This window comes from Protopterus annectens, chromosome 6.part0, assembly GCF_019279795.1.
Source record: "Protopterus annectens isolate FY-2018-M chromosome 6.part0, PAN1.0, whole genome shotgun sequence".
Classification (NCBI taxonomy): Eukaryota; Metazoa; Chordata; order Ceratodontiformes; family Protopteridae; genus Protopterus; species Protopterus annectens.
Window position 1 is genome coordinate 1,589,899,452 of NC_056737.1, and position 21,505 is coordinate 1,589,920,956.

At 41.8% G+C, this 21,505-nt stretch overlaps 1 protein-coding gene across 1 annotated transcript in view; it reads right to left on the bottom strand.

Annotated features, from left to right (window-relative positions):
- CLASP1 (cytoplasmic linker associated protein 1) overlaps nucleotides 1–21,505 on the bottom strand; it is a 4,127,769-nt gene that overhangs the window by 2,330,564 nt on the left and 1,775,700 nt on the right. The window contains exon 15 of the mRNA XM_044073692.1: nucleotides 4,641–4,700. Coding sequence (XP_043929627.1) covers nucleotides 4,641–4,700 — 60 coding nt within the window. The remainder of the gene's footprint in view (nucleotides 1–4,640; nucleotides 4,701–21,505) is intronic.

Here is a 21,505-nt window from a genome sequence, read left to right on the forward strand (position 1 = left end):
AGCAAACTTAGCTTTGACTTGCATATTAATAACGCAATAAAAAAACTCACTTCAAATTAGGCAAACTTTACAGCAACAAATACTTAGACAAATCCATCCGAATAAAACTTTCAAAAAGTTTTCTCATTCCAACCTTACTCTGTGGGTCTCCTATCTTCACCAACCTCCACAACTCTTTGCAGCACAAACTGCTGTACTCTTATTATAAGATTGCAAAATTCGCATCAGCCCAACCAAATTGCACCCACCATTGCCAGGCCACAAGACAACTAAACTGGCTAGAATTTGCACATTACCTACATTACACACAACTTACCTTTGCCCGTAAACTCATTTATAAACCCGAGTTTTGCCCTTCTCTGAAAAATATCATTGAACCTTATGTCCCATCCAAAAATCTACGCTCTAACAACAAACACCTATTTAAAGTATCAAAACCTAGTAAAAGAGCAGGTTGCTGCCTCTATTCCCATTCCATAACTAAGCTGTGGAACGCCCTCCCATAATCAGTTACAGAATCAGACAACATAATCTCCTTTAAAAGAGAACTAAAACATCTCATTGATAGCCCCAGATGCACATGCAACACATACCCACAGCCTCCTTAATCTAGCAAAACTGTTTCACATATTAAATATACTTGTGTATATGTTATACTGTTATACCATACGAGTTATCCGTAATCTTTATTATCCTACTCCACACATCTGTACAACTATCGTAACATATTTTCTCTTCTGTCACTTTCTACTTTTAACACTACCATTAAATACATACCACCTATAATCTACATATTCCCACCACCAAGCTATAATATTCTTACTATATCTAGCCTACCTTTAAGTTTAACTCTCTAATTCTACCTTCCCACTATACTTACCTTAGCTTTTCCTACTCCACTCCCCTAAAAAAATATATTGAGCTGTATTGTTAAATATTTCTGTTTAATTTGAGCTGTATTGTTAAATAATAAAATACCACCAAGACCACCGATCCAAGAAGTATGCAAATTTAATGAAACACTTAGTGCCTCGGCTTACACAGCCTTCCAAGAGTAAAAACACTACAAAATACTGTTTGCTTATGTACAGCATATTGCACAAAACAATTAATCAATTAAGCATACAATTCAAATCACATACTTCCAGTTACATTCTTTGTTCATAGGTTCATAGGTTAGTACTAAGCTAACTGCCCTTGCGAGCCATTTTAAGCCTAACCAATTATCCCTTGTGAGACTCAAACCCTGCACCTTGTGTTTGTAAGGCGAACACTTGAACCATTAGGCCACCCTCCCAACCCAAAAATAAATAGCTTATGCAAGGCTCGAACCCAGGACCCTACACACCATAAATGTGATTTACCACTAAGCCATGCCAGATATAATATTTTCACAGGTTCACAGGTTAGTAATAAGCTAAGTACCATACTGGTTTCTTTTTTTAAGAGTTTGTTTTTTAAAGACACATTCACCTATGCCAACTTGCAATTTTTCCAAAACACAACCCCCAAGAGAATCAAAGTTAGAGTTGTGTGCTGTCAAAAAATGACTCCCAAGGGGACTCTCTAATTTTTTATTTTTTATGTCTCTAATATGTTCCTGCAACCAGACCCTAAAACTCCTGTAAGTTTCCTCTATGTAAAACTTCTTACATCCACATCTCAACACATACACTAACCCCTCAGTATTACAACAGTATTCATGCCTAGCTGTAAACTTGATGCCATTAATAGAGCTTACTACATATTGACAGATGGAACAACCATCACATGGAACACTGCCTTTATTTATGCTTAAGCTCTGACTGACATTAACATTTGATAAAATTGGTTATGTACCAGAATGTCAGAAACATTCCTAGCTCTTTTATATGCAATACTCACAAAAATCAGGTAGTATAGAGTTCAAATGTTATCCCTTAGGAGCATAGGCCACAAGCTACGTGCTTTTTTTAACTATTTCCTCAGTTATAACATTATAAGTTGTCACTAAGAAAAAACGTTCTTCTGCTCTCCATTGTTCACAGCTGCATTGGTAGATTGCTTTCCACCAATACAAACATTATATTTTCCACTAGCACTGACATAATGAGAATCTCCCTGAGAGTTAACAGAATACTTTATGTCCATAATTTTTTGTTTAGCTTCCCTGACTAGCTAGACATCATAACCTCTTCTAATAAACATTTTTTCTGCTTCAGCTATCTCTAAATCAAAGCTCATATCAAGGCTACATAGCTTATGAATTCGTAAGAATTCATTATAGGGCAGTACCTTGACCAAATGTTTAAGGTGACAACTATTCACATATAAAAACATTTCTATGTTCAAATTTCCTATGGAGACTAGTAGTAAATCCATCTAGGCTTATTTCCAAAAAATTCACTAGTGGGCCAAGCTGCATACCATCAAAGCTTAAGCCCATAGTATTAGCTTGTAAATCATTAACAAACCGAAGGGCCTCTATCTGGCTTCCTTGACATAAAAAAATAAGATTAGCAATAAATCTAAAATATGAAATAACTTTAGATCTGAAAAAATCTTGTCTGTAAATAAAATCATCTTCAAGTTTAGCCATGACTAAATTGGCATACATGGGGGCAAAAGCCACCCCCATGGCAGTGCCCTGCAACTGCTGGAAAATGTCTCCATTGAACATAAAAAAAATTGTTTTTTAAACAAAACATAACTAAATCTATCAGAAAATGAGACATAGGAGAGTCCCCCCAAAAATGGAACAAGGCCTATGTCCCTATTTCATGCTTAATATTAGTATACAGACTTTTGACATCCAAACAGAGCCAAAACATGTCCATATTCCAAACTTTACCCTTTATTTTGGTCAAAAAGTCCTGGCTGTCCCTGCTATAGGAGGCTGTACTCATAACACATTTCTTAAGATGTTCATGTAACAACACACTTATATTCTTCAAAAAATACCTCTGTGCAGACACTATAGGTCGGCCACTAAGGGTAGTTAAACCATACCTCTGTGCAGACACTATAGGTCGGCCACTAAGGGTAGTTAAACCTTTGTGTTTTTTTAGGTAAGCAGTAAAAAGCTGCCAAAGAGCAGTTTTCCACTTCAAACTTCTTTTTCACATCATGTATTGTTAAATATTTTTGTTACTGTACTGTGCCTTTTTACAACGCATGTGCTGTTTAGACAATTCTCTATATTATTTCACTTGGTTTATAAGTAACTGTTTCCTTAAAAAATCATGTAATGATTTTCATGCAACTTGGGAGCTTTTCTCCCCAGGCCTCCACTGAAAATGGGTCCCAAGCCCAGTTGACTTTCCCAGTCAACTTCTTCTTCTTTTGACTGTTCCCGTTAGGGGTCCCCACAGCGGATCATCTGTTTCTATTTCTTCCTGTCCTCTGCATCTTGCTATGTCACACCAACCACCTGCATGTCCTCTCTCACCACATCCATAAACCTTATCTTAGGCCTTCCTTTTTTCCTGTTACCTGGTAGCTTCATTCTTAGCATCTTTTTCCCAATATACTCAGCATCCCTCCTCAGCACATGTCCAAACCAATGTAATCTTGCCTCTTTGGCTTCGTCTCCAAACCTTCCAACCTAGGCTGACCCTCTAATATACTTATTCCTAATCCTGTCCACCCTCGTCACACCCAGTGCAAATCTTAACATCTTTAACTCTGACACATCCAGCTCAAACTCCTGCCTTTTTGTTAGTGCCACTGCCTCCAACCCCATACAACATAGCTGGTCTCACTACCCTCTTGCAGACCTCCTCTTTCACTCTTACTGGTACTAGTCTGTCACAAATCACTCCTGACACTCTTCTCCATCCACTCCATCCTGCCTGTACTCTCTTCTTCACTTCTCTTCCACACTCACCATTACTCTGAACTATTTGATCCTAAGTATTTAAAAAAAAGACTTTCCCAGTCGACAAATGTCAATAAATAAATAAATACAAAAAAATAATAAAACTTCCAGGGAGTGCCCTCTGTTGGCTCAGGAGACATGGCAGCAGTTGGCGCCAAAACTGGGAAAGGATTACTGGTGATAGCAACCCTTTCTATGGGTCTCATGAGCTGCTGGTCCAGACCTTGTGGAAAGGGATAACTGCGAGAATGCTGATGGCTCATGGACGGTCAAGCCTTCATGTCTGACTGGATGTTGGCTCCTTCTGGATTAGCTATTGAACAAGTTAGTGGCCATGAACATGAATGAATAATTTGCCCAAGTCCGTGGCCATGTACAAGAGTGAGTGGGCTGAGAGTCACTGGAAGGTGGATGATGTTATGCATGCAGTAAGGTGAAAGACATAATAAAAAAAACAAAGTTCATCAGAACACTCCCAGAACCACTGTAGGGAGAAGAAAAGGCATTCCTTGGCAAGCACTGTACTGTACTTTCAGACTTTTCTAAATCTCTGAAGCAGGGACTTGGAATTGCTTCTCTTATGAAACTAAATGTTTGTACACTGTCAGGTTTTAACAAAGCAAAGTTGCTCCTTGAGGACAAAGTTTTCTGTAAATGCAAGGTACATTTTTTGAAACAAGGTTGTGACAGAAAAAAAGGCCAGTGTGATCCATCTCATTTACCTGTACAAAAAACAAACTGCAGCACAAAATATATACTTACAACAGGCATTTGGAAACCCTACCTTTCCAATGATTGTGTTTGCCATTCTTGCAATAGAACATCCAAGAAGTCAAAACATCGTCTAAACAAAAAAAGATAAGTATCTAATTACAAACAACTTGTAGCCAATTCTATTTTTGCTAAAAGTAAACCTATAAACAGTAAGGTAAAATTAAATGGTTGAAAATCTTAATAATCTTCAACATAAAACATTGAATAAAAAACTTGCAAACACTTTTTTTTACTGAACTGGTGGTACTGGATAACATGTAAATGCATTAATCAGAATCACCATTTTGTTTTAAACAAAATACTAAATGTTAAAGAACACATTAACTTACTAAAATAATGGACAACAATTTTAAAAGCCGCACTGCACCTGACTGGGTGTAAAAAGTACAGTTTTGTACCTACCATAAATGTAGATGTTCGAGTGTTCACCCTGCTGCAGTCATCACACTTGGGTTATTCTGCCGTCAGGCTGTCCCGCAGTTGGCCCGAATTCCAAAGTCTTGGTCCAGCGTCGGTTGCTGTCGCTTCTTCCCTGACGTCAGTGCGCCAGGGGTATATAAGAGGCATCTGACGCCATTTTCTTCAGTTTTTCTTGCCCCAGATGTCAGGTGCCCCCAATAGGTAGGCAATATATACATATATATATATATATATATATATATATATATATATATATAAAAGTAAAACAAAACCCTTGGGCACAAGCAAATACACCACAGAGGTAGTATAGGATAGAGTGGTAGAGATAAGTTCAGCTAGTTCAGAGGGGATGGAGGGAGGGTAACCTGGATGGCAGCAGAGTGAACACTGGAACATCTACATTTATGGTAGGTACAAAACTGTACTATGTTCATCGTGTTACCCTGCTGCAGTCATCACACTTGGGTTGAATCCCAAAGCTAAGGATGGAAGGTGGAGTCAGACAGGGTTAGAAGGAGCTAGTAAGCCTTGCACAACTGCAGTGGCAAAACCAGCTCTAGTCTTAGAGTATAGAGGTAAGTGATAAGTGTTTGTTGAAGGTGTGCACTGAACTCCAAGTAGCAGCTTCCAGAATATCCATGGTTGGCACTCCCTTGAGAAAGGCTGCTGATGTAGCTGTAGCCCTGGTGGAGTGGGACCTAATGTTAGCAGGTACTGGTTTCCCATGATGTATGTAGCAAAAAAGTACAGTTTTGTACCTACCATAAATGTAGATGTCCGATAGGAATGCATCTGCAGTCTTCACAAATGGGTTGTCCTGTCGTCAGGCAGCCCTTCGGTCGGCCGGATTCCAAAGTCTGGGTCTGGCTTCGGCTGGTGTCGCACTTCACCCGACGTCATTGCGGCAGTTCTTCGGGTATAAAGGCATCAGCCGACGCCATTTTCCTCAGTGTTTCTTGCCCCAGATGCCAGGTGCCCTCTTGGATGGCTAAATTTGGATAAATGCCAAAGTTTCCAAATAGTAGAGAGCAAACACACAAAATAAGCATGTATGTACATATATACAAACAAATACACCATAATAGATCCCCCCCAAGCTAGCTGAAGGTTGGCAAATACCCTAGGAGTACCTCAGAGGGAAGGAGGGAGGTAATCCTGACTGCAGATGCATTCCTATCGGACATCTACATTTATGGTAGGTACAAAACTGTACTATGTCCTTCAAGGATGCATCTGCAGTCTTCACAAATGGGTAGAATACCATAGCTAAACTAGGGGAGGAGGAATGAGTAGAGATTATGGTGTAGTTAGGATCCCTTGTAAAACAGCAGTGGCAAAACCAGCTCGGGATCTAGAGTATAAAGGTAAGTTATAATGCTTGGCAAATGTATGCACGGAGGTCCAAGTAGCAGCCTCTATAATGTCCTTGGTAGCCACTCCTCGTAAGAAAGCTGTGGTAGTGGCTGTAGCCCTTGTGGAGTGAGGCCTGATGTTCTCTGGAGTTTTCTTTCCATGATAGACGTAACAAAATCTAATGCAATTTCCTATCCATTTGGAGATTGTCTGTTTTGAAATTGGTTTTCCTTCCTTCCCTGTTGCATATGCTACCAGAAGCTGGTCAGTTTTTCTATTGGTTTTTGTCCTGTCCAGGTAGTAGCGTAATTGTCTATGCACATCCAAGGTATGTAGTAGCCTTTCTCCCCTGTTCTGTGGTTTGGGGAAGAATGTAGGAAGGTGGATAGCCTGATTTAAAGAGACTCTGGATACCACCTTAGGCATAAATGTAGGATTTGTTCTCATGGACACTCTATCTTGATGGAAGATCAGGAAGGGTTGCACTGCCATTAATGCCTGTAGTTCAGAGACCCTTCTTGCTGAAGTTATTGCCAGCAGGAATGCAGTTTTCAAGGATAAGTATTGTAATTCTGCTGTTGCTGCTGGTTCGAAAGGGGGAAGTGTCAATTTTTCTAGCACAAAGTTCAAGTCCCATGCTGGTAATGGAGGTTTCCGGGGAGGTTTCACATTTTTAATTCCTCTCAGAAACTGTCTGAGCAGAGGATGCGAGAAGACAGGAGGATCCAAGCTGTATTCTGCTGAAACAGCTTAGGCATGTATCTTGATGGAAGAGTAGGACAGGCCTGTATGGAAGAGCTCTGCCAAGTACTCCAGGATGTTGGCTATGTTCACCAGTGTCACTTCTTGCCCCTTTGCAGTACTCCAAGTGAGATATCTTTTCCATTTTGCTGCATAATTCTTTCTTGTTGAAGGTCTTCGAGCCTCCAGGATTATGTCCTTAACCCTTTGGGATAAATTTGGGTTAATTGTTGTCATGTAATGTTCCAGGCAGTTAGCTGCAGAGTTTTCAGGTTTGGATGCAGGATGTTGAAGTTGTTCTGTGTTAACAGTAATGGGATCAGGGGCAGTGTCCATATTTGTTCCCGGGACATGCTCCTCAGAAATGGATACCAATGTTGTCTTGGCCAGTCTGGAGCTATTAGAATGATCCTCGGATGTTCCTCTTTGATCTTCAGAAGCACCTTGTGCATCAAAGGAAGTGGTGGGAATGCGTATGCTATCAGGTTTTTCCAACTGAAAGATAGGGAGTCCACCTTCCAATCAAGTGGGTGGTACGTCCTTGTGCAGAATTTCTTTAGCTGGTGATTGAGTGGGGATGCAAACAAGTCTATTTATGGTAATCCCCATTCTCTTGTGATGGCTTTGAAGATGTCTGGATGCAGCATCCATTCGTGGGCATCTGTGGTAGTTCTGCTTAATATGTCTGCTAGAATGTTTTCCTTCCCTGGTACATAAATTGCTTGTAACTGAATGTTGTAGCTCAGAGCCACATCCCATAGGTCCAGTGCCAGTCGGCATAGAGGATATGAGTGTGTGCCTCCCTGTTTGTTGATGTACCACATAACTGTGGTGTTGTCTGTCCTTATCATCAGCTGACCTTCTTGGAGAAAAGGTTTGAAGGCCTGGATTGCCAATTTTACTGCCATCATTTCTTTTAGATTTATGTGCAGGTGCAGCTGGTCTTGAGTCCATAGGCCTTGAATGCACCTGTCCAGCATGTGTGCCCCCCAACCGAGGTCTGAGGCATCTGTCGTGATGGTTTGAGTTGGTTGGCTTTTGCAGAAGGGCAATCCTGAGTTTGATTGGCAGGCCTGAGCCCACCATAGGAACTCTTTCTTCAGGCAAGGAATCATTGGAATTTTGGTTTCTAGGCTGTGCTTGTGCTGAGACCACAAATTCTTTAGGTACCATTGTAGCTTTCTCATATGCAGCCTGGCATGAGGAACCAGTATTATGCAGGATGCCATGAAGCCTAGAGCTTGCAGCACTTTTCTTGCAGTTAGATGGTTCTGCTTTGTTAATGCCAAGAAGTAGAGAGGAAGCTGCTCTTTCTTTTCTGCAGTTAGGGATGCCATTTGATTTGATGTGTCCAGTTCTGCACCCAGAAAGGTTATTCTTTGGGATGGAATCAGCCTTGACTTTTTTATATTGACTGTATATCCCAGGGCTTGCAGCAGGTAAATGACTCTTTGTAGGTCTTCTGTTAGTTTTATTTTGTTGTCCGCTTGTATCAGGCAGTCGTCCAGGTAGGGATAGATTTGAATCCCCTGAAGTCTGCAATGAGCGATTACTGATGCCAGGCATTTCGTGAACACTCTGGGCGCAGTAGATAAGCCAAAGGGCAATGCTGAGAATTGATAATGCTCTGATCCTGCAAGAAATCTGAGGTATCTTCTGCAAATTGGTCTTATGGGGACGTGCAGGTATGCCTCCTTGAGATCTAAAGTTACCAGCCAAGACTCCTTGCCCAGCATGGGAAGAAGCTGCTGTAGGGTCAGCATTTTGAATTTTGGAACAATGAGGAATGTGTTTAAAGCGGACAGGTCTAGAATAGGCCTCCATTTGTTTTCTTTTCTTGGTACCAGGAAGAGTCTGGAGTAAAATCCCTTTCCTTGCTCCAAAGGTGGTACTTTTTCCACAGCTCGCATTCTTAGTAATTGAGATATTTGCTTTAGAGCTTCTGTCCTTTGAGTAGGTGGCAGGTTTGGCATTCCTCTTTTGCTTGGTAGAGTATGGAAATGGAACCTGTAACCTTGGTCTATAGTTTGCAAAATCCATTTTTCTCTTGTGATGCAATGCCAGTTCTTTGAAAATAAGGTTAGCTTTCCGCCTAAGGGTGCTTCTAGTTGTTCCCTGGTAGGCGGTGCCACCGTCAAGTCACTGTGATTGAGTTGTTGTAGTGGTGGTGGTTGCATCCGTGCCTCGCTGGTTGTTACCTTGCCACTGGCGTCCCCTGTAGGCACCCCTGGTTTGGTTTCTGCCTCTCAAGCGCCTATTCCTGCCTCTTTGTGCCCTAGAGGAGTCTGGAAAGGACCAATTCTTGGAGGGCCAGTTCCTACTAAACCTTGGCGGTTGAACTTGTAAGAAATCTTTCACTGTTTGTACAGATTTTGCCTTCTCTTCCATCTTTTTTAGTACCTGTTGCGCAGGGGAGCCAAATAAACTGACCTTGTCCATAGGTGCATCCAAAAGCTTTGATTTAACATGGTCTGGTAATGCCTGTTCTTTCAGCCATGCATGCCTCCTGATAACTGTGCCAGTCATGGCTGATCTAAAGGAAGCCTCCAGTGCATCATAGCCACATTTTAAAGAATGGTTACTAACCTGCTGTATGTTATGTACCATTTCTTGAACATATTTCTTATCTAAAGATTCTTCAGAGGACAGTTTTTTAGTCAACTGGACAAGCATAAACTCTTGGTATTGAATCATATGAAATTGGCAGTTCAAAGCTCTAGCTGACAAAGTAGCAGAGGTGTAAACTTTTTTACCCCATCTCTCTAAGGACCTGGATTCCCTTTCAGAGGGAGGGGTTTTAGTGGAAGTAGCTGCTACAGCTTTAGGACCCTGGGAGATAGTCTCTGGATCTGCAAAAGGAGCCTTATATAAATGGTGATGAGTGTCCGGGACCCTGTAGAAACTATCGGGCTTAGCAGGAGCCGGAGGTAATGAATCAGGAGCAGTGCAAGCATCATTAAATGCATCATCAACAACAGAAAGAACTGGAGGAATAGCTAAAGGCCTATGCTGTGGCAAATGTAGAAAGGTCCTAAGCCTTTTCTGGAGTCTGAGAAATCTTGGCCCTGCCACTGAAATTGTTCCCTCATAGCATGCAAGGTTTCCCCAAAGGAAAATTCCTCAGGAGGAGAGGCTGAAGGGATGGACTCCTCAGCATCAGAGTCTTCGTAAGGAGAATAAGCAGCCTCAGGAGGGTCTGTATGTTCTGAGTCATCAGAGGAATCATCTGTGGATACTGGCTCAGGGGGCTCTGCTCTAGGCCTTTTTTCTGGAGGAGGGAGAGAGAGGCCCTGTCTGGATGAGGCTGGGCTCCACGAATTAAAGAGATGAGATCCTCAGCCACAGTTAGCATATGGGAGCTGGTGCTGGGCCTGAGAGAGGGGGGCTTGGCAGGCACCGTTTTTGATGCTTTGGCTGCTTTAGCCCTGGCAAAGGCCTTAATAGACATTGCTGCAGGAGGCCTAGCAGCTCCATGTGCAGGGGTAGAAATATCCAGGGGAATGGTATCTGATAAATCCTGTGAAACCGCAACAGAAGGTTGGATTTCAGAAGCCGTTTCTACCAGGTTAGAAGAGGCCTCGGTAGAAGGCATGATTTTGGCTGAAGAAAGAACCGCTTGCTCGGTTTCGGCCGAAACCGAGACACTCGCGGTTTGCTTAACCGCGGTTTCGGCCGAAACCGCGGACCGCGAGTGTCGGTCCTTTTCTTTGCGTTTTTTGGTACTTTGCGAAGTCGGAGGATCCGACGGCATAATATATGCAAAATCGGAGCCGAAAATCTGTTCAGCAAACTCCGACCGACGTCTAAGCGTCTGTCGGTTAAAAGAAGCACAGGCTAGACAAGCTGCAACGTCGTGGTCTGGGCCTAAACAATGTATGCAGTAGGAGTGGAAATCTTTATGAGGTATTTGTTTCCCACAAGATAAACAGTTATTCACTTTCTCTGACATCGGCTGAGGCAAGAAAGAGTCCCCAACGGGGTACTTAGCTTTTTAGAAGTCTTCGAAGTAATATTCGGTAGTAGTAATCTCTGGATCTGACCGACCGGCACTTGCGAACAGCTTCTGCTTCAGGCGCCACGCGGCAAGAAAGACTGAGGAAAATGGCGTCGGCTGATGCCTTTATACCCGAAGAACTGCCGCAATGACGTCGGGTGAAGTGCGACACCAGCCGAAGCCAGACCCAGACTTTGGAATCCGGCCAACCGAAGGGCTGCCTGATGACAGGACAACCCATTTGTGAAGACTGCAGATGCATCCTTGAAGGACATCGTATGCAATGCCCTATCCATTTTGAAATGGTCCGTTTTGAGACAGCTTTTCCTTGTGATCCTGTAGCATAGGCTACAAAAAGCTGGTCAGTTTTTCTGAAAGCCTTAGTTTTATCCAAGTAGTAACGTCATTTCCTCTGAATGTCCAAAGAGTGCAGGAGTCTTTCTCCTTTGTTCTGGGGATTTGGGAAGAAGGTGGGCAAGTGAATGGTTTGGTTTAGGGCCACATTGGACACCACCTTTGGCATAAAGGAAGGATTAGTTCATAGAGAGACTCTGCCTTGATGAAAAATGATGAAAGGTTCCACTGCCATTAGTGCCTGTAGCTCTGAGACCCTTCTAGCTGAGGTTATTGCTAGTAGTAGGGTAGTTTTCCATGAAAGAAATTTTAAGTCAGCTGAAAAAGCTGGTTCAAAGGGCAGCAGTGTAAGCTTCTCCAGAACAAAGCTGAGATCCCAAGTAGGTGTTGGAGCTCTACTTGGTGGTCTTAAGTTCTTAGCCCCTCTGAGGAACTGTCTTAGGAGTGGATGTGAGAATAAAGGAGGATCCGTGCTGTAATAAGCTGAAATTGCTGAGGCGTGGATCTTAATAGATGAAAAGGAAAGTCCTTTGTGGAACATCTCAGTTAAATATTGTAGAATCTGAGGGATGTTTGGATCAAGGGGGTTTAGGCCTTTAGCCTGGTTCCAGGCGCAAAATCTTTTCCATTTGTCTGAATAGGTTTTCCTGGTGCTGGGCCTCCTGGCCTCCAGAATGACATCCATAACAGCTTTGGATAAATGTGTTGGCTGGTTGTTTAGGTAATTTGCCATTCAGCCAGGTTTAAAGTCTTGAGCTGGCTGTGTAGAATCTGATGGTCTCGCTGGGTGAGCAGGTGAGGAATGTGTGGCAAAATCCATGGTGGGCCGTGGGCCATGTTCCTTAAAATTGGGTACCAATGCTGGCGTGGCCAGTCTGGTGCAACGAGTATCATTTGTGGCCTCTCTAATCTGACTTTCAGCAGTACCTTTGCCATAAGAGGTAGTGGAGGGAAGGCATACACTGTTAATGTTTTCCAACTGAATGAGAGGGCATCCACTTTCCAAGCTAGTGGATGGAAGGTCCTTGTGCAAAATTTATGAAGTTGGTGGTTGTGGGGGCTTGCAAACAGATCTATGTCTGGGCGTCCCCATTTTTGAGCTATCATTGCAAATACTTGTGGATCTAGTTTCCATTGGTGTGGATCCATGATGTTTCTGCTTAGGTCGTCTGCCAATGTGTTTTTCTTTCCTGGCAGGAATTGTGCTTGTAACTGAACCTGGTAAGACAGTGCAGTGTTCCACAAGGTCATTGCTTGCCTGCAAAGAGAGTAGGAATGTGTGCCCCCTTGCTTGTTTATGTACCACATGACTGTGGTATTGTCCGTCTTTATTATTAGTTGTCCTGGGTGTAGAATGTCCTTGAAAGCTGTTAGGGCATTCTGTACTGCTAGCATTTCTTTTTGATTGATATGCAGATACCTCTGATCTGTAGTCCATTTGCCCTGAATGCTCCCCAGGCATAGTCCGATGCATCTGTTATAGTTTGCCTGGCTGTGGGTAAGGTGAAAGGCTGACCCTTGTTGAGGTGACATGCCTGTGCCCACCATAGAAACTCCTGTTGAAGGCAGGGAATGAGTGGTATCATTGTTTCCAAGCTGTGACTGTGCTGAGTCCATACACTTTTCAGGTACCACTGTAATTTCCTCATATGCAGTTTTGCAAATGGTATTAGTAGTATGCAAGATGCCATGAATCCCAAAGCCTGCAGAATTTTTCTTGCAGGGAGTTGGGTCTTTGTTGCCATTATTTTGAAATATTGAAACAGCTGTCGTTGCTTGTCTGGCGTGAGATAAGCCATCTGGGCCGTTGTATTTAAGCTGGCACCCAGGAATATTATGTTTTGTGAGGGCACTAGTTTTGATTTCTTTTCGTTTACTGTGTACCCTAGGCAACTTAGAAGGTGTTTGACAAATGCCAGATGCTTTAAAAGAATGTCCTTGCTTTCTGCTTGAATAAGGCAGTCATCCAGGTATGGGTATATCTGAATTCCTCTTTGTCTGCAGTATGCAATTACTGGTGCCAGGCATTTTGTGAAGACCCTGGGCGCAGTAGATAAGCCAAAGGGCAGTGCAGAGAATTGATAATGCGTTGAACCTGCAAAGAAGCGGAGGTGTCTTCTGCAATTTTGTCTGATAGGGACATGCAGGTATGCCTCCTTGAGGTCCAAAGTGACTAGCCAAGCATTCTTGCCCAGCATGGGAAGAAGCTGCTGTAGTGTTAGCATCTTGAATTTTGGTACTTGCAGATAGGTGTTCAGAATTGAAAGAACCAGAATGGGTCTCCATGCTTTGTCCTTTCTTGGGACTAGGAAGAGTCTTGAGTAAAATCCTTGTTCTTGCTCCTGAGTAGGTACCTGTTGAATGGCTCTCATGTTCATGAGAGCTGTAATTTGTTTTTGTGCCTCTGCCCATTGATTTGGTGGCAGGTTTGGCATTCCTTTGATCCTTGGTAAGGTATGAAAGTGGAATCTGTATCCTTGAGAGACGATGTTTAGAACCCATTTGTCTTTTGTGATGATGTGCCAGTTGTCTGCAAAAAATGCTAGTTTTCCTCCCAAGGGAGTTGCCAGGAGAGATTTGCTTGGTAGTTTGAGGATAGAGTCATTGTGTTTGCCTTCTGCTAGTTTGGGGCCTGTCTTCTCCTCCTTTCTGGGTAGCAGAACCCCATTGGCGAGGTTTGTAAGGGCCCTGTGACTGACCTCTGCCCCTTGGGCGTCTGTATTTGCCCCTCTGTAATCTGTCTGAAGCTGGAAAGGACCAGTTTTTTGTTGGCCAATTTCTGCTGAAACGAGGGGGTTGTACCTGCAAAAAATCCTTCACTGTTTGCATAGACTTTGCCTTATCCTCCATTTTCTTTAAAACCTCTTCTGCTTTGACACCAAATAATACATCCTGCTGTAAAGGTGCATCCAATAATTTTGCTTTAACATGGTCAGGGGGTTTTTGCTCTTTTAACCAAGCATGTCTATGTATGACAGAGCCAGTAACAGCTGCTCTACAAGAAGCTTCCAATGAATCAAATCCGTATTGTAAAGTATGTTTGCCGACCTGTTCAGCTGCATGCAACAGATCCTGCATTTCCTTAAATTCAGGCAGTTCTGAATGAGTGTTCATTTTCTGTTTTAACTGAGACATTAGGAATTGTTGATATTTCAACATGTAAAACTGGCAATTTAATGCTCTCATAGCTACAGTAGCTGAGGTGTATATTTTCTTTCCCCATCTATCTAGGGCTCTGGAATCCCTTTCAGAGGGCACAGGATTTTTAGCCATAGAAGCTTTTGCTCCCTTAGGACCCTGGGAAATTGTTTCTGGGTCAGCTAAGGGGCTTTTATAAAGGAATTTGTGAGAGTCAGGTACTCTGTAGTATCTGTCTGGTTTGGCTGGAGCAGGAGGAAGAGAGTCTGGATTTAAACTAGACTCCAAGTAAACATCATCCACAATATCTAGAACAGGAGGGATAGCAAGAGGTCTGTGCTGGGGTAGTAAAAGGAACTCTTGGAGTCTTTTCTTAGAATCTGAGTAATCCTGGCCTTCCTAGTGGAAATGTTCCCTCATGGTATGTAAAGTTTCCCCAAAGTAGTAGTCTTCAGGGGGAGATGCTGAGGGAATACAGTCTTCAGCATCAGAATCTTCATAAGGTGGAAAAATGTAATCCTGTTCCTCAGAAGAATCTGAGGAGAGAGAAACCTGGTCAGAGGATGCATAATCCTCCTCTTGTCTTGGTCTTTTATCAGGAGGGGGATGGGAACCCCTGATAAGGGTAATCAAATCTTCAGCCATCTTAAGCATCTGTTTCTTAGGCATGGGGCCTTGAACTGTAGACTGATGTACAGTTTTTCTTTGGTTTTAAAGGAGTTTTAAATTTAGCATAAGATTTAATGGTGAGTGTAGTCGGTCAGAAGACACCTTCTGCAACCGAAGGTGTTTCCGTTGTACCGGTGTCTAGTTCTGCTCCGGTGTCGGTAGATGGCTGCATCAGCCTAGTAGACTCCGCTTGGGAATCCGCAGCTGTCTGGGGTTCCAGTTCTGCGGTCGTCAGGGGCTGCGTAGGTGCCTCACTGAAAACCGGAGAACCGGCGACAGGCCCAGCTGAGGCCTCGGTGTCTGGCTTATTCCTAGGCTGCCTGTCCTTATCCTTGCTTATTTTTATAAATGGCGGTCGTCGGCTGCTCCGACGGCAAGATATAATTAAATTTCCTACCAAAGTAATGCCGTGTGAAGTCAAAACGGCGTTTGATAGTTTGTTTATTAAACCTAGCGCAAAACCGACAACCTGTGACGTCGTGGTCTGAGCCTAGGCAAGGAATACAATAGGAATGGTAGTCCTTATGAGGTATTTGCTTCCCACAAGAAATGCAATTGTTAACTTTTTCTGACATCAGACTGAGGCAAGAAAATGTTCCCCAATGGGGTACTTAGCTTTATTGAAGACTTCGGACTGAAATTCAAATAAAAAATCTCAGGTGTTGGCCGACCGGCACTTGCGAACTGCTTCTGCTTCGGGCACCGCGCGGCAAGAAAGACTGAAGAAAATGGCGTTGGATGCCTTTATATACCCCCTGGCGCACTGACATCAGGGAAGAAGCGACAGCAACCGACGCTGGACCAAGACTTTGGAATTCGGGCCAACTGCAGGACCGCCTGACGGCAGGATAACCCAAGTGTGATGACTGCAGCAGGGTAACACGATGAACATCAAACTGTTTACACTGACTTATGGAAGAAAAAAAAAAAGGCAGTCACTTACCCACTTGACTATACTGGAGTTCACCCACTGGACTTAAGTGGTTCATACAATCAAACACAGATGCATTCTCAAAGTCAGTACACAAAACAGAATTATGTACGAAACAAAACAATAGGAAGGATTGCAAGTGGTTTCTAAGGGTCACGATGACATCTGAAGGTACAGGAAATGATTTGTGTGTGTGTGTGTGTGTGTGTGTGTGTGTGTGTGTGTGTGTGTAGGGGAATTACTCACTGGATGCAAACCTCTTCAAAACACACGCACCCATTCTATATGACTGGGTCATCAAGCATATAGCATTTAATGCATAACAAAAGTTAACAGAAGTTAACAGACATGATCATCTGTTGAATGAATACAGAAAACTGGTTTTCACTAGTTTCACTCAGAATACTGCAAGGCCTTTGGAACTTTGAACTCAGCATGAAGTGATGGTCCCAGCTAATAAAGGCCTGTTACACAGAGCTAGGTTTTAGTATTAAGTACAACAGTCACAAACGTACATATGAAAGACTTGTGTCTTCTAAGAATTGGAGTCATTCCAACATTGCGTTAGCAAGACCAATAATAATCATAGTTATCTATGTGACAAGACAGCATGTACCAAAAAAAAAAAACTGCATTACTCTTATCACAAATTCCATACCTCAGCTTACTCAATTCAGTTATAACCCCACGGTCTGACCTTGTTTCCTCCTCACTCCAGGTTTCGCTTAGCATGGCTGAACAGATAAGCTCATTTATAAGACAGACACATGGTTTGCTTCATCATGGGAAAATAGTCTCAGCACAATTGTAAACTAACTGACAAAGATTCAAATGCCTATATTTAAAATGTAGGTGCACAATGGCTCGACAGGAGATCAACACAAGTCCCTGCTGTGCTGCTCATCTTTTCCCTGATAATACTACACAACTTGCTGACATACAGAAAGTAGTAATGTTGTTCCCGGATTAACAGTTACATAAGCCTCAAGGCTGTTTGTTGCTGGCTTACCTATTAGTACGTACCCTGAATCAGCAATGTATTTGATACCCAAAACTATTCAAAATATGGCGAAGCAGGTACTGAAATAGGTAAAAGCTATCTTCCTCAATCCATCCAAATTTTCTTTTTACCCTTTTTTGGTTTATCCCTTCATTCTTTTTTTTCCCCCCAATAACTCCTCTCAACCATTCAGATACTTCGATCTAACAATTTTGCTTACTGAAAATTTCTCTACTGACTTAAAATGCTTTCCTGTCAGAAAGAATGCAACTGCTTTTAGGCAGCTCAGTGTAAAAAGCTTACTAAATCTGAGACAAATCCAACAGTAACCAAGATTGTGGTCTAGCTTTAAGTAAAATAAGCAATGGATGTGATAATCTTATCTGCTTCTTAGCCATGCAAGGACATATTAAAAGATTTTCAAGCAGAAGACACAGTCTGATTTCTCTGATGAGCCAGAGAAAATGCAACTTCCATAAAAAACATATGTACTGTAGCATGAAAAGACTATGTGCTAGTACGTCTTGGGTGCAAACTGAGGCACCAACAGTTCTCAAATGGCAAGAAGAAATGAAGAAAATGAAGAGTAATATGGGTTACATAATGGAGACATGGCACCAGAAATCATGATACAAAAGATGCACAAATCCATTTTTTAACACATTTACTATTATCACTTGTGTAATAGGCAAACTTACATTTACATAAAAGCAATCAAACTATATTAAGTTCACATTTACAAGCATTATAAATCACATATAATCTTCTACATAATATAATCAAGCCAACATTACATAAATTGTTCAGTTAACTGCCTTCTCTTAACCCTCATTCCTCCTCCAAAACATTTTTCTGCATGTATTGTTCCCACAATTTCTTTTTTTTTTTATATGTAGGTTACTCCTATCCTTTACCAAAGGACCCACTTCCTGTTCATTTGTCTCTCTTACAATTTTCATTGCTTCAGGTATAGTTGGTTTAGACTCTGATTCACATTTTCCAGTATGGTTGGTTTAGACTTTGATTTCCACTCTCCAGTAACTGCTTGTTTAGCAGCCACCAGAAATAAACTTAACAATGCCTTGCTAGGTCTAGGCAATACGGATCCTGTATCTCAGCTCAAAAACAATTTCCTTAGTTAAACTTATTTGCTCACCCAGTATTCCTGACAGAATACTCTGTAGGGAATTTTTAAAGTCTGCCAGCTCATTGCACTCTGAAAACATATGTTCCCTGGTACCTCTTCCTTCCCCATTATACCTCCAAACTTTGACATCTACCTGAGGGAAAAGTTCTTTGAAGCCTGCTAGTATCTATGCAAACATTTCCAAACAATCTAAATCTTCTAGACTTTGTTGCTATCTTTCACTAACACAGTGAACCATTCCAGAAACAAGAGCCTTTTCATATCTTCCATCTTCTTAGACCTTTCAAAAGTGTTTGATATGGTTAACCACAACATGCTTTCTCAAATCCCTATCAACCCTGAACATGACCCACTCCTCTATCTCATGGTTCAACAACTACTTAACAGGCTGCCAACAAGATGTCCTATGGCAAAACAAATTGCATCCTCTGCTACCAGTATCCTTAGGTGTCCCTCAAGGCTCCATCCTTGGCCCACTGCTCTTCTCTCTGTTTACCAATGAGTTCTCTTCCTCCACACTCACTGCATCAGTAGTACAGTATGCTGATGACACCACCCTTATATGTGCGGCTCCCACCTTAGCAGAACTATATATACCCTAACGCAAAATAACTTTACCTCAGCTGAAACATGGTACACTAACACAAAACTTATTCTTAATCCCAAAAAAAAAAAATATTCTCTTCAGTCCAGGTAAGACCCCCTCTAAACAATAAGTTTTGCACAACTTCCAAAGATAACATCCAAATCAATCCATCCACACACATTAAACTGCTAGGTGTAGAAACTGACAACCTGAGATTCGACATCCACATAGCTCAAACCATCAAACAAGCTCCTCTACAGGAACAAACAGTTTCTCACTAGGCATACTAAAGCCATAATAGCTAGGACACATCTCTTATCCATCCTCCTCTATGCTGCCTCTATCCTGACAAACCTCCGCTAGTCTGATTTAAACAAAATGGAATCTTGCTATAACAAGATTCCCAAGCTCGCTACAGAAGCCTCGTACAACTCCCATCACTGTCTATCCCTTAAGCAGCTGAAGTGGCTTGAGCTCCCTCAATTGCTGCTACTCAATCAATTATCAGTAGCACACAGGTTATACTACCTTCCTGGAAAAACCCCTATACTCCAAGATTTAATTCAACCCTATACCACTGCTAGACCCTAAGATCAACTAACCATAACCTCCTAAATGTCAACAAATATAAGAATGAGGCTGGTAAATCCCTCCTTGGTTGCACTATTGCAAGAATCTGGAATACTCTACCTAGCAACATAACTTCCAATTTCTCTATTACACAATTTAAAAGGCTCCTGAAAGCCCACTATACTAAAAATAGCTCTGCTCCTGTGACTCACCAGGTTAATACATATATATGCATTGTACTTAGTGTTTTGATCTGTTATTTCAACTCCTGTGTAAGACTGTCATGTAGATTATACCCAAAGAATGTTACTACGGTAGATATATATTGTACAGATCAATGACCATTTAGCTTGTATGTTTTATCCTGACAAATATATGTACCTACTAACAAAAGCATATCTTGCCCCAAAATATACATTAGTTCTAAACAATGATTCATTTCCTATGAATCTATTCTGTTCTTATGACCTTATTATTGTTACCTTCTGTGTTTTTAAATGCTATCTGGATTGTGTTTTTCTGTAAATTATGAATTGGAGCCTTTCTCCATTGTGTCTGTTAATTATCTTTGGAGCTTTTCTCCCAGGTCCTCCGCTGAAAATGGACCTGTGTCCAGCCAGGCTATCCCAGTAAACAAATGAAAAATTAATAAATTTGAGAGCTATACATATATCCTCCCATTGTTTCTTTGTGAATTGCTTATTTAATCTCGCTTCCCAATTTTTTCTGACCTTCTATGATTGATTACTATAGTTACTGTGCAATATTTTACATGACCTGTTAATTACCTCTTTTTAACAGCAGCTTCTGTTCTAGATTCAACTGAAAATGCAACCAGTGCAGTTCTTTCACTTAGGATTCCATTTTTTTCATTTCTCTTTGCCTATACTTGAATATCAGTCCCTGAAACAGAAGGCAATCTCTAGCATGCAGTCCAAATGTCTTCTTGGTGTCCTCCCATTCTATTGCATTTCCCTCTCTAATTATTTCCTCCCAATTCCAGCCACCTATTACCTACTTGCTGAAACCTAATTGTGGAGTCACCCCTATCAATAGAATCTCCATTCACCATTTCCATGTTAGCTTAGTTATTAGTATACTTTCTGCATCTTCATGAATATAATATTATTCATGATTGTTGTTATTCTCAAGAATCTGCATCCAAAATTCCATTCTTTCCTTATTTCTTGAATTTCCTCCCCGATTCATTATCATTCCTACTATTCTGAACCACAGACTTCTGCTTGTGTTATGTGCCTTAACTGTGTAGCTCTAAAAGATCCCTGCAAATCAGATAGCCCTAAACCTCCTCGTTTTATTGGAAGGATCAACTTATCCCATTTGACTCTTGTCCCCTTCCCCTAAAAGATAAAATCCTTCAACTCTCTATTAATTATCCACAACTTCTCCTCTGGTCAATAAAAATATGTCTGACGTGTACAAAACTAAAGGGACTAGAAACATCTTTTACTGCTATTATTTTGCTATCCATATCCACAGGCAAGAGCTTCCACTTTCTCAGTTTTTGTATTATCTTTTTAGTCTCTTCTCACATATCCTTAGAAGCCATAACAGTGTCCTTCTTTTAACTCAAACTCTTAAAATATTAAATTTTAACTTGTTCCCATAAATATGGGTATTGCTGAACCAAGTTATGTGCGAGTATGGGTCTACTTCACTTACCCGAACAGCCACATCACCGACTTTCACTTCGCCGAGACGACAAGAATGAAAAAACAGAAGACCGATGTCCGGAACACCGACTTTCCACTCGAGGTAAGTAACAACTCGGCCATCTCCAAAATAAAAATTAAAGCCACCCATGTTAGGGGCTTCTAACTAAATATACCAACTCAGAGATCGCACTATCATGGGGGCAAGGGGCAAAGTTCAACAGGATAGCCAAGCAGTTACTTATCTCGAGTGGAAGGTCGGTGTGCCGGATGTCAGTCTTCAGGTTTTTCATTTCTGT